At 43.1% G+C, this 13,894-nt stretch overlaps 1 protein-coding gene across 1 annotated transcript in view; it reads right to left on the reverse strand.

Annotated features, from left to right (window-relative positions):
- Positions 1-13,894, reverse strand: part of Slc22a3 (solute carrier family 22 member 3) — a 92,268-nt gene that overhangs the window by 36,739 nt on the left and 41,635 nt on the right. The window contains exons 2-5 of the mRNA XM_076926654.1: positions 12,056-12,159; positions 8,070-8,224; positions 6,751-6,919; positions 5,828-5,945 (exon numbers count right to left, since the gene is read on the reverse strand). Coding sequence (XP_076782769.1) covers positions 5,828-5,945; positions 6,751-6,919; positions 8,070-8,224; positions 12,056-12,159 — 546 coding nt within the window. The remainder of the gene's footprint in view (positions 1-5,827; positions 5,946-6,750; positions 6,920-8,069; positions 8,225-12,055; positions 12,160-13,894) is intronic.

Here is a 13,894-nt window from a genome sequence, read left to right on the forward strand (position 1 = left end):
CCAGCTGTGTAAACTAATCCTGCATCGACACTGCTCACAACTGGAAATTCTACCCATCCATGGATCCTCCCCAATTTCCACAAACCTTCCCATGAGCTCAAACCACCCATCTATTTGAGCATCCAGTTCTGTTTTGGGGACTTACATTCTCCGTGGACACTCATCACTTTGATATTTGAACCGCCTGTATTTTGTGTTGCAGGACATTTCTTCTTACGAAGCCAAGGCCAGCCAGGAGCTTGGGGGCAATGAACTGGGTAGCATTCATTTGCGGTATAGCTGAAGGCAGTTGTGTGCATGTGAATACAGTCAAACTGAAGTGTCATTACAAAACCCATTGCTTTGTACAGCAAACATATACCAATGAAAAAATTAAACAACAAATAAGAAAATACTTCCAAAGAGGTAACACTTGGGATGATTCCCTGAAGAATCACCATATTCTTGCCCACATTATATAATCCCCTCGGCTGAGTGGATTGGATTGAACCCAAAGTAGCCATTTTCTTCCATTTCTTTTCTGCATTGGCTAATGCCTTGGGACCACGGTGACCTTTGTTTGTACTGAATTTAGGTTATCTTCTGTAATCTAGAGCATGCATGGGGAGCCCTAAGCAAGGTTTGTAGGAACCCTTCTGTCAACAGAGGGATTGGCTGGACTTGGCAGGCAGCCAAGGCGGTTTCAAAGAGAACAGAGCCGCCACAGTGCCTCTGGTTGCTCTGAAGCCAGCCAGCCTCCTTCCTACCTGTTCTAACCTTTCTCTGCTCCCTATGGCGGGCACCCTGAGGATGGGGCAAGAATTAGAGAGGTCTCTAAGAACAGGGCAGTTTACAAAATGATAACTTAAAAAAGTCAGGATTCAACGAAAAGAGACTTTTTTTTTTTAATTCCTCAGATAGGGAAGCACTGTCCAGTCCTGCCCCGGCTCTGAATGCCCTTGAGTTTACGTGCCGAGTGTGAAATGCAAGCGAACAGCAATGTGTGAGGCGACTGTGTAAACGTGAGGTTTCAGGGTGGTCCTAACATCGATAGCGGCAATACTTATCTGAGTGGCTGATAGCTGAGTAGCTCACTGGGCATGCTTATTATGGAACACAAACTGTGATAAGGTCCTGCTTTGATCTTGGTGTCAGAGTACAAGGGAACCACCACCTGTGCTGCTGCTCACTCTTTCTGGGTTATCACAAGATGCATTTTGCACACTATTAAGCTCCAGGGGCATCGAAGAACTAACTAACGAGGAGACTAAAGAATGCAACTCATCAAACACTTTTTAGCGGACATTGGGGACCAACTCACTTTTGGGGAAAGTAAGAGTGAAGCATGCAGCCTCCTTTCCTAGACAACCCTATGCAAGGGTAACCAAAAGTCAGTAAGAAACCTGAGTATCTATATAAATATCCCAAGAATAAATGTAGCAAGCAGGATGAAATGAAAATAAGTTATTTGTAACTCCTGAGGAGTTAATCCACCCAGGCAATGACTGGCAATCTCAGCGACATCCCCGAAAGAGACAAGCAGGCAGCAGAGAGCTCCGCTGGAAATGTACCGAGCCACTTAAGAAGTAGGCTTGCCAAAAATACCAAACCTGAACTCAGTTAAACTCTAGCTCTGACTACTGAACTTAAAAGGACTACAAAGACAGAGGATTGTGTAAATGGGTTCTTAGAAATGGAATCAATGCGCTGTGTTCAACCTTTTGACAATGTGACAGGAGGGTTGTCATCTTCAGAGAATGGGGCAATCGGGTTACAAAAAAAAAAAAAATCACATGCACAGCTCATAATATTTAAGTGAGATCACAATTCTTCTGTTAGCAGTATTCATAGCTCTCCTTTGGCCACAGGCAGCCCACGGGCTGGCTACATGTAAGACAGGTCTGCTTCAGTAAAAAGCTGCTTAAGACTCTCCATTCACAGAGCTGTTAGGAAAAGCAGCAGAAGAGAAACTTACAGAGAACTCAGAGAGACACATCAACCATCACGATATATAAATGCCAGGAGGCTGCTATGGCGCACAGAGCTACAACCCATTGTAAGACAATCGGGGCATGGGTGCTGGTTGATACTAGATATCTCAGTTTCTTTCCCCATTGCTGGATGAAATAGCCTAGGGCAAAATCAGCTTAAGGGGAGAAAGGGTTAACGTAACTCACAGTTCCAGGTTGCAGCCTATCATGGCAGGGAAGTCACAGCAGCTGAAGCTCAAAGGGACCGGTCACATTACATCCACAGCCGAGAGCAGACAGCAATGAATTTTTGTGTGCAAGCACTCAACTTATTCTTCCCATTTTATATAGTCAGGTGTTGGGAGCTGACTTGTAGCAGAAAGCGGCTATCAGCTTTACAGCCATCTGGAGCCATACCCTGACATGAGACTTGTTTTTCAACAGCCTACAACAGCTGAAGCACACTCTGATATCCCACATATCTTGTTTTGCTGTTTACTGCCCCCAGCTACAAGGTGCATGTGGTATCCATGCCTGCAAGGCATGCGGTTCACGTGCTATCCATGTGCTATCCACACCATACATGCCTGTAAGGCGCACGTGGTATCCAAGCCTGCAAGGTGCATGGTGCATGTGCTATCCACGCTATACACACCTGTAAGGCTTACGTCATATCCACACCTGCAAGGCACGTGGCAAAAGCGTATAAATACCCCAGATTTCCCTTCAAGAAGAGAGACTTGATCAGAACCTCTGTCTTGTCTCCATTCTTCAAGTCTCTTCCCCTTAATCCCCACTCTCTCTCGCTAGACCCTGACCCACAGACTGGGGCGGCAGCTTGAGCCAGGAAACAGTGGCCGCCAAGCATAGAGTGGAGAGGGCTGCAACAGTCAGGGATGCCCACACAGGGTGTAGTCCTGCCCATGGTTAACATAGTCTTCCCATATCAAGACAATCCCTCACAGACATTCCCAGAAGCCAACCTTAATTAGACAATCAGTCCCGCAGGTGTACCCTCCAGGGTGTTCAGTTGGTGTCCAGTAAGCACCACAGTAGGTTTAACCGTTTATTCTTAGAGTAATGGTACTGAGGTTCTATTTTGGATACTACCGCTCTCCCCACTGGCTCTCCCCATAGCGTCATGATCCCCAGCAGCTGGATCACAGCTCTGATTATTTGCATCGAGTCTGAGCGTCACATGAGAATCTTAATGTTCATTCAGCAGTGTCCCGAGGACAGCACCATGATCCCAGAGTTGACTCAACCTGTTTATGCTTCTACAGCAGAGAGAATGTCACAAGATACAGCACCTTGAGAGCCGGGATACACATCCAGGGGATTGGAGAAGGGAGAGGAGAGAAACCTCAAGTTTAGTGACGAGCCAGCAATTAGTGGGTCTATGTGAAACTTGGACAGAGTCACTCACCTATTTTTCCTATCTTAGTATGCTTTAATTTTTTTATATTAATTTTTTTTTTTACGCTTAGGGGCTGGAGAGATGGCTTCGAAGTTAAGAAGTTTAGAAATTTGCTCTTCCAAAGGACTCAGGTCCAATCCCCAGTACACAGATGGCAACTCACAAGTACCTGTAACTCCAGCCCCAGAGGATCTGATGCCCTCTTCTGGCCTCTGTGGGCACTGCATGCATGTGATGCACAGAAGTCTATGTAGGCAAAACATCTACACATAGAAACCTTTGTTTTTTATGAAAACACATTTTAAAGACAACAATCAGTAAAGACAACCATCATTAGATTGAAAGATAGAAACAATAGATGCAGCTTTGGTAGTAAAATACAGGCCAGTATAGTAAAGATTCTACAATAAATTCCTTGGGGAGTCAGGTCTGGCTTTGGATGGAAACCTCTTGCCTAGTTGGCTTCAAACAAGAGCCGGGATGACTCAGAGGCCACTGGATCCAAGTTCAGGATCTTTTACGAGCACAGTCATGTGGGATGCTGAGCTCTCCCTGCTAGCACGATCTTTACTGTGAGTCTCTGAGAGCACTGTATGTGGAGCAGTTCATCTGCCCACCCTTAGAGCCTGTAGCATTAGGTCACTAGCCACGAGCAGGCAGCTGTTGTTTCTACATTCTCACAAACCTTGATCTAGATCTTACACCCCTGGGTCTATGTGTGCAGTGTCTTCAGCGTCCTGCTTCAGGGAATGGAAAAAAATTTTACTTAACCATTAAAACCGGGGGCTAGAGAGATGGCTCAGTCAGTCAAGTTCTTGCTTTGCAAGCATTTGGATCTGAGTTTCATCCCCGGAACCCAGGTAGAAAAAAAAGCTGGGCCTGTAATTCTAGCTTTGGAGAGGCAGAAACAGTGGATCCCTGGGGGTTTTCTGGACAGCCAGCATAGCCTCTTTGGAAGCTTTCAGGTCAGTAAGAGACTTTGTCTCCAAAAAAAAAAAAAAAAAAGGGTATCAAGTGCCACAGGAACAACATCTAAGGTTGTGTCCTCTGACATCAACATGTACACACACTCATCCATGTGTATGTGCACCCATGTATACACAGGCACACACACACATAAACCCTAAACACACATAGTCATCACCTTGATCTAACTATGAAGACCTACTGTGAGATAAAAGGAAGTTGGGAGAGTGGTGGACTGTTTTTTCCCTATGAGGAATTCCCATCTCAAATGTTCCCCCAAAGAGTAATAGGAATGAAGACATATTAGTAGTTCCAAAAGGCCACGCTATGCCTTTGTTAAACATTTCATTTGAGTAGACCTGAAGACTCCTTCTTAACCAGTGCGCAACACTGAAAGCCGGTCTACTGAAACATTCATAAGCACAGCAGCTATAATGCCACCTCCTTTGAGAAGGGAGGAGTCAGAGCTCTGGGCATGCCTACCAAGCTCCTGGACACTCCAGGGAGGATGATGAACCAACCAATCCCATTTCCTATCAAAACAAACACAGTGCTATATTGACAACACTGTTAACAGGCTAACACTCTTCAAGGTTTAAGCCAAGATGCACGTCTTCTAAAAACTGCTCTATACTGCTCCTTTAGTGATGACCCCTCTGTTACCCTGCACTCACTTGGCCTTTGCTTTACGTGTTTACTGTTGAGAGGTTATTTTAAATATGTGCTGTATCTTCAGCCATTTCTCACACCTTCCAAAGGGGCAAAGAGTGAGGTGCTCACTTTCTCTGTTTAGTGCTGGAGTGTAGAGGTGAGGAGGTTAGGGATGGGGATGGAGGGGTTGGGCAGAGGCATCCAAAGGCTTTTGCTGAGGAAGGAAGGGAGAGAAAAAAGTAAAGGGTGTGGGGGTGGGGGTGGGGAATAGGGAAGGGGAGAAAGGAGGAAAGAAGGGAGGAAAGAAAATGTTTAAGTGTAAAACTAAAATATTATACTGCTCAAGATCTTGCATGACTAAATAACTTAAGGCTACCTTTAGAGACAAGTCTTCAGGCTACAGATATGGCTCAGTGGTAGAGAGCTTGCCTGGCGTGTGTAAGACTCCAGGTTCAATTCCAAACACCAGCAAGAGCAGGGAGGATGAAAGAAACGGAAGAGTAACATCAGCAGCAGAACCTGATTCACTGGAAAGACCCAGATGTTGAAGAAAGATCGAGAGCTTTTATAACGCGATGTGAATGAGGAGACACTACCTGTATACAGTGAAAGAATACTAGTTCAAGTTCCTCGGAGTAACTACTAAAACACAGCCTGAAATGATCAATTAACCTCAAGTAAAAATGGTTCAGTCGGATGTTTAAAGTGTGTGCGTGTGTGTGCATGTGTGTGTGTGTGTGTGTGTGTGTGTGTATAATTTTAAGATGGAACATTAAGCACGGAAAGTCATACTGAATTAATTCACCCAACTTAACAGTTTACTACCAGTGATGAATCACGTTACCTCTGAGTAATCTGACGAGAGGTGTTTCCCGTTGCATTTAGCCACACGCCTCAGGATCTGCAAGGCTTTCTCTCCTTGCTTCCGGGTGATCAGCCAGCGGGGAGACTCAGGGACCACCCTGGCGAGGGAGATGATTCTTGAATTAGCTTGGAAACCCGGAATCCCAGAAGCTTGGGAGTTTTTCCAGCCCAAATGACCTTGTAATGATTAGCTTATAAACTAGGAGGTCTCGGAATTGAAAACAGTCTCTCAGAAATTAATTTCTTTGCAAATTTATAAGGAATGGTAATAACAAGAATTTGGCTATAAAAAATTCTCCATGGTATATATGTTTTGCAAGAGCAAGGAACCCTACAGTCCTGTGTCCCTGATTATAAATATGGAATGAATTAGAGACTAATGGGTATTTAGGAAAAAGCAAAGTCTTTACCTTATTCAGGGAGCCCGGCTTTCCCATATATTAAAAGTCAGTGAGGGAAATAAATTATATTCACCCCGGTAAGAGTCAAATGCATATATCTGGAACACCTTGATAATTTAATTCTCTGACACCCTTAACATCTCATTCACCAAAGCATGTTAATTTGCTTAATGGAGCTTTATATTCTTTAATCTGCATGTTGAAATACCGAGTTTGTTATCTCATAGTTCTGATGAAAGCATTGCAAAGGGATAAATGATAACACAATCGCTTGATCTGGAATTCGGTATTGGGGCATTTTACTGTTTGTAGTGACAACTGTCAATCAAGCAAGCAGCCAATAATCTCTCTAGGTTGTCAAACTTCTCTGGTGATGCTCTGAGCCATGGGCCTTCTGGAGATTTAGGACATCCCTTCCATTGTCTTCTTTTGTATGCATGTTGCTTTGGACTGTATGTTCATGTGTCATAGGATAAATACGGTAATGACAAAATCCCATTACCAGTAATAGAGGAGGAAGAGAAAACTGGGCAGAGAGATGGCTAGCTGAATGCCCTGCCAGCTGGGGGTGAAGTAGGCAATTCCAGGAAGAATGATGATCCCAAGGGTGAAGAACATCTGGATCACAATTCCCACAATCCTCCTCTGCTTTGAGCCAACTATTTCAGTCACTGGAAGGAAACAGACACAGGAGATAAGGGAAGTTCTCAGCATCAAAGCAAACAGACTTGACACCTGTTTAAAAAAAAAAATCTATCAGCATTGCTGGAATGTTCTAGAACGAGAGGACATGGAGGCTTCTGCCTATGTAGAAGTGCTAGAGATGGCTTTCTCAGTTCCTCACATGCACTTAGACCTGATCCTCAGGTACCCAAGCCAGCCCCTCTGGGTACGAATCAGAAGGGCAACAGACCTATGCTGGTTTCAGGACACCTCAACATGGCTGTTGTGGCAGCCATTGGAAGTATCAAAATTAATATAGCAAGCTAGCTTGACACTATCACCGTAGCTCTAAGGATTTGCACATTATAGTCTCTCTGGAACTGTTGCCATGGGTGTCAGACTCTGCCAGGGCTTCCCATCATAAGACTGTTTAAGATTTCGAATCCCATGGTTTGACTCTTTGTGGATGTGACAAATCTCTGAAATCCACCTGGGATATTTTGTTGCTGCTGGAGTCCTGACCTCCTTTGCTCCTTCTCACCAACTGTTTTGTTGTTGCTTTGTTGTCCTCAGTAATTCCAGGTACACTCACTGCCATGCGACTGCCCTAACAATCACAATTTCAAACATCCGCATAGACTTGGGTCATGTTAAAAATGCCACACATTTCAGTAATCTCTCTGTTCTAGCCAGCCACTCTCAGTCTCTCCTTGTACCCTCTTCTCCTTTTCCCATCATAAAAAGAGCTTTGCTTCAGGTATCAAAAGCACTCCTGCTAGGGTCTTATACAGTAGTCTTGGGGGGGGGGACTGGAAGTCCAGAGATCAGGGACAATGATATCAGATGACTTCCCCTGTGTTTTTGGTTATGAAGCCTCCACCACTTGAAGTAGGTGGCTGGTTTGAACTTGAATTAGAACCAAAGGACCAAAGGAACACAAGTTAAGGGGCAGTGTTTTATATTCTGCATCTGGTTCCCAATTTAAAACAGCATTCCTGACTCTGATGCCACCAGAATCCCACCCCAAACCCTTGTCTTACTTGTGAGATTATTGCAAAGAACAGTCCAAGATTTAGTGTTGGGGAACACTGAGCTAGATCCCTCCCCCCCCACGCTAATTTTCACACAGAGGAGTGGTTGCAACAGGACATGCCTTACCAATCACGAAGCAAGTCATCCAGGCCCCCTTTCCAAACACCCCTTGTAGGAAGCGGAAGATCACAAACACAGAAAAATTTGGCGCAAATGCTACTACGACTCCCGTGATGCCAACGCCGAAACAGGATATTAAGTAAATGATAAGCCTGCCATATCTTGAGGAGAGAAAGAGAGAAGAAAGAGATCCTTAAAAGCCATCACTAACGTAATGGAGATACGATTAGCATGCAAAAAAGAAGCTAAATGTTCAAAGAAAAACATGACCTTTGTAACTTACCATTGCAGTAAACAATATTGATAATACTACCTATGAAACCAGAGAAAATGGATCTCGTCTCCAGAGTGACATTATAAAATTAACAGACCACAGCATGCCTTTGGGACTGAAGATTTCCGGGTGGTGACCACCTCTGCAACAATTTCTCTGCTGGCCTGATCCTGACTGTTGCTGTCATTTTGTGGGCGGAGTCTTGGAGAAGGGGGAGGAGGCAGGACAAACCACCTTCTCTCCTTCTGTGCCCTTATGTGTCCCACCAGCAATGAAAAACAGTTTCTGTGGCTATACATGCTTGCTAATATATTATCCTGTATGTATTTGGTTTTAAAATTGTTATATGTATGAGTGTTTTGTCTGACTGTATCTCTGCACTATGTGTGTGCAGTGCCTGCAGAGGCCAGAAGAGGGCATCTGATCTCCTAGAACTGGAGTTACAGATGATCTTGAGCTGCCCCATGTATATTGAGAATCAAACCTGTGTCCTCTGGAAGAGCAGCCAGTGCTGTTAACCACAGAGCCATTTCTCTAACCTTTGCCCTGTGTTTTTACATCTCTGTTTTTGAAAGCTAATGTTTTATTTTTCTTCTAATATGTTCACTGGTTTTGGCAGTAAGCTAAGGCTGACTTCATAGAGTAAGTTAGGATGTGCTTCCTTTATCATTATCATCTGAAAGAAATAGAAGCGACTGGGTGGAACATACTGTCCATGTGGTAGAATTTGCCTGCCCCAAATCTGAACCTGTCACTTCCTGTTTGGGAAGGTTACTTATTGACTCTATTTATTTTATAGACATAGGCCTATTAAAATAATCTACTTCTTATGTGAGTTTAGGTGGGTTATATCTTTCAAGGAGCAGGCCTACATGATCTTGGCTGTCAAATCTGGGGCCATAAGGTCATTTCTATTGTTCCTTTATTACCTTTTTAAAGTCTATGTGATCTGAAGCCACTCTCAAGGCATCATTAATTTGAGTCCTATTTTTGTCTCTTTAGTTGGCATAGTTAAAAGGTTACTAGGGCTTTCTAAAGACCCAACTTTTGACTTTGTTAATATTCTCTATTGACGTACTGTTTTCAATTTGATTTTTTGTTCTAATTTGTTTTTTTTTTTTTATAACAAGGCAGGCTGAGTCTTTTTTTTTCTTAAGATATTATTTATTTTATGTATATGAATACACTGTAGCTGTCTTCAGACACACCAGAAGAGGGCATCGGATCCCATTACAGATGGTTGTCAGCTACCATGTGGTTGCTGGGAATTGAACTCAGGACCTCAGGCAGAAGAGTCAGTGCTGTTAACCGCTGACCCATTTCTTCAGCCCTTTTGTTCTAATTTGTATTATTAATTTTCTTCTGTTTACTTTGGATTTATTTTGGTCATCTTTGTTGTTGTTACTTCACATATAAACTTAAATGATGAGTTTTAGATAAATCTTATGTTCTAGTAAACACATTAATATTATAAGCCCTCTTCTGCATGGTTTTTCTGCACCCATAAAATCTGGTAAGTTGTTTTTTTTTTTTTTTTTTAATCTTCACTGGGTTTTAAATACTTTACATATCTCTTGAGATCTCTTCTCTGTGTTAGCAGATGTACAATGTTTAATTTTTAAGTATTTCGGGGATTTCCAGGTTCCTGTTACAGATTTATGGCTTAATTTCTTAGAGACAAAGATTAAATGTGGTATGTCTTTCTATTCCCCTAATTTCATTAAAATTACTGTATAGCCCAAAATATTAACTTTATTAAGGTCTGTTATATACTTGAGAAAAGCCTGTATTTTGCTATTGGTGTCCAATATATCCAGTAGGTTTGATGGTGCTGTTGAATTCAGTTGCATCTTGGTTGTAATATTCTGTTGGTTAGATTTTTACATTTTAGATACAAAGTATTAGAGTCTCTGCAATGAGGAACTCATCTGTTTCTCCTATGGCTTCATCGATTTTTGTGTCCTGCATTTTGATACTCTGTTGTTAAAGATTGTTGTGTGTTGTTGAATAATTATAATTAACTCTGTGTATTCCTTGTGAAGTTTGTCCTCCATCATATTAATATGATGAGTTCTACTCTGGTTATTAGCATGGTATATATTTCTCCATTCATTTACCATAAACTGAAGCATGGAGTAATTTCTATTGATAGTAAGAATGAAAACCTGGCAGACTTAGAAGAGGTAAAAAATCAGGAACCTGGGGCTAGAAAGATGGCTCCCCAGTGAAGAGCAGCTGCTGCCCTTCCAGGGGATCTGGGTTCGATTCTCAGCACCTACAACAGGGTTCACAACCATCTGTAACTACAGTTCCAGGGAATGTGGTGACTAAAGTCTCTTGGATTTTGCTTTTTCCTTCTATTCATCCCTCCTTACCTCTCTCCTTCCCTCCCTTTCTCTGTCCATTCCCTTTCCCCTCCTCCCCTCCTTCCTTTCCTATACAACTGACTTATACCCTTGCCATCTCCTAGAGCTTTCACTCTTAGAGCTGTTCACACTCTAAGCCTCCAACGCTCCAGCAATTCAGGTCAGGTTTTCATTACCCAGGAGCCTCTGCCCCACTAAGTGCTAGTTACTTGGGTCTGCCTAGCTCTCCAACTTGGGGAGCAGTAGTTTGCCCTGTGACCCCATATGTGGGAAGGGCTTGTCTGCTTACTCAGCCTCCTGCTCGCTAGGTCTGGGTGATGACAAAGTAAACTCCGTAAACTCCACACTTGGACGTCCCTCACTTCGTCTCTCACTCTCAGCCCCCACCTCTCCGTCTCCTGACAGGTATATGTCTATTAAGCCTCTCATCCTTTCCTTAAGGAATACAAATCACAGACACACTCAGAGGAAGGGAAGACATGCAAAGGTGGTCAGTGGTGACAGGAGGCAGGATTACTTACAGCTCCTTCTCTCAAATCTGGCTCATTCACTCCAAAGGACTAATCAGCTATAAGAGAAGACCCCAGCTCTAGTCAGGGGTCTACAAGGAGTTATTTTAGGAGATATGTTTATTGATCATGCAGGATAAAATACATAAGCAAAACCCAATTTTAAAAACTAGTTGACATGATGTTGCGTGCCTACAATCCCAGCACTCCGGAGGCAGGCAAGAGGATTGTGAGTTTGAGTCTCATCTAATAAACACAGTGAGATCCTGTCTAAAACCAAAAAGCAAACAAACTAGAAAGTGAATAGAAAGTGAAACTAACGTAAATAAAATTTGGAAGACTGTGATTCAGTTCCAAACTGGAGCCACTGAGGACAGAATTGAAATGTACATGAAAAAAAAATATTAATTCTCGTTCTGAAACATAAAGATTCTGATAAAAATCTCTCCAGAATTTTAACATAATCTGCAGAACAAAATACAAGAATTAAAGAAAAAAATAAAAGAAATAAGTGAGCAAGATGTGGAGTGGCGGATTCCATGACTGAATTAAGCAAACCCTAACCACTGGGCTGCTTTGACCAAACTAATTCCACCCTTCACCTGTCACTTGAGCCATGGTGTCACTGCCCCCAAGGTCACAGCTTTCACTGGGGTGCTCTCTGACCCACAAGGGCACCTTCCCTACCAAGGAACAAGGAGAGGAAGTTTGAGAAGGAAAGAATTAGTCTAAGCAAACCTGGTGGAATAAGAAATTGAATGCAGTTGATAGAAAGCATTTCTCTCCCCATATACAAGTGGCACGGTATAACAAACTACTCGGTTATCTTACCCATACACCTACCTGTCCGCTGCATAGCCCAAGGTAAAAGCCCCAGCCAGGAAGCCAAGGTTCAGGATGGCTTGCGTGAGGTCCAACATCCAGGCATTGCTGCAGACAAGGTCAAACTGGGGAAACAAAAGAATACACATGAAGATACCCAGGGAGGTTCATCTTCAAAACATGGACTCTCCGATATATCAACCACCTTTCTAAGAGTTTAGCTTACATATGCCTCACACAAAGTTAGAAAATGGATCACATGCATGTTTGTATACACCGCTCTGTGCATATTTTCGTAGTCAGTTTAAATGCTTGCAGGGGATCAGATTCCTAGTATACTATGAATAATGGTGTCTTATAAGTGATGCTGTTAGGCGAACCTGTTACATGTGAGCATGGAATGTCAGTGCTATGATGTTCACCTGCCAATCATCAAGCAGAATGAGCTTCACACTTCTACTTGGAGTGAGCTGTGCAGAAACCGACATTTAATTTTTAAAAGTCTTCTGGGACAATCTAACCCTGATATGTTCGAGGATTTTCATCATTAATTCAAGTTCTCAAAGGCATGATTCTAATTCTATAATCATATGTGTGGTTATATGTGATAACTGCCCACTGGAGTTAGACATGTAACAAACACATCGAGAGAAATGTACAAAGTAACTCAGAAAGCAAACAGATGGTTACCGGAAAAGCCAACCTTTTGCTTTAGAAAAGAAACAAGCATTGTCAGATAAAAAAATCCCGCACGGTAGGATTTGCTTCAAACTACTGAGCTTTAAATAGCTGGGTTAGGCAGAGTAGGGACAGGCGCATGGCCCCTGGCAGGAGCAGCCCTCTTAACAAGGGGCAGTGACTTCTTTACATTGCCCCAAATTGTCTTTAAATCCACTTATTTTCTTGATTGCAAAACTGGTTCTCTCTCTTACTCCTCCATAAGAGCAGCAGTCAGAAAGGATTTTTATGTCCTGTATTTATATAGGATTAATTAAAAATAGATGTTTATTCACATTTTCTAAAATACTCAGAACGCTGCCTGGGCCAGATAATGCCTGCTTTTCTGTGCTTTCTGGATGCCAGGGACCAGTGATAAACATTGCATTTCTCAGGCTCTTTTGCCAGTGTGGAGCTGCTTGGGTTTAGGGAGCTAACGTGAGCTCAGAAGGAAGGGCTCTGCTTCTGGTCTTGATACAGCTTCTGCTCCTATTCTGGCTATGACAACAATGGCTGGAGGCTGGAGGCTGGAGGCTGGTGGCTGGTGGCTGGTGGCTCCAGTGACTGGAGGTGTCATTCAGTGCTTACAGCCCTGACCTAGCCACACATGGGCAAAAGGATCTGACCCCACTGACTGAAGTGGGATGACCCACCTTAAATCTGGGCCACTCTTTCTGGTGGCATCTTATATAAAGGACATAGAAGAAGGAAGTTTCCTCTCTGTGACTGCTTGCCCTCACTCTCACTAGCAAGTCCATTTCTTCCCTGGCATTAGAGCCCCACCTCTTAGGTGTTCCAATATATACCATACCGATGGGGATGTCAAAGTTGACCATCAGTGTGGGCAGGGGCTCACTACCAAGACTGTGGTGCCTACCAGTTTTTATTCCTACTTTTCTAGTCCTTCCTTATTGGTTCAATATAATTCGTTTGTTAGGTCTATCCTGCCTAATACATCTAGCCTGGTTTCTATCTTTATGACTGGGACCATGCTGGCTTGCAAAGGTACAAATTAAGTGTCAACAACACATGTGTATTTAAAAAGATGCACTGATGTACTTCTGTGTCTGTTAGATCAGAGATCTAACTGCCCCTCTCTTGCCCATAAATCAGACCACAGACCTTCAGTTCCTGGACATTTGA

Source organism: Arvicanthis niloticus, chromosome 28 (genome assembly GCF_011762505.2).
Source record: "Arvicanthis niloticus isolate mArvNil1 chromosome 28, mArvNil1.pat.X, whole genome shotgun sequence".
Lineage (NCBI taxonomy): Eukaryota > Metazoa > Chordata > Mammalia > Rodentia > Muridae > Arvicanthis > Arvicanthis niloticus.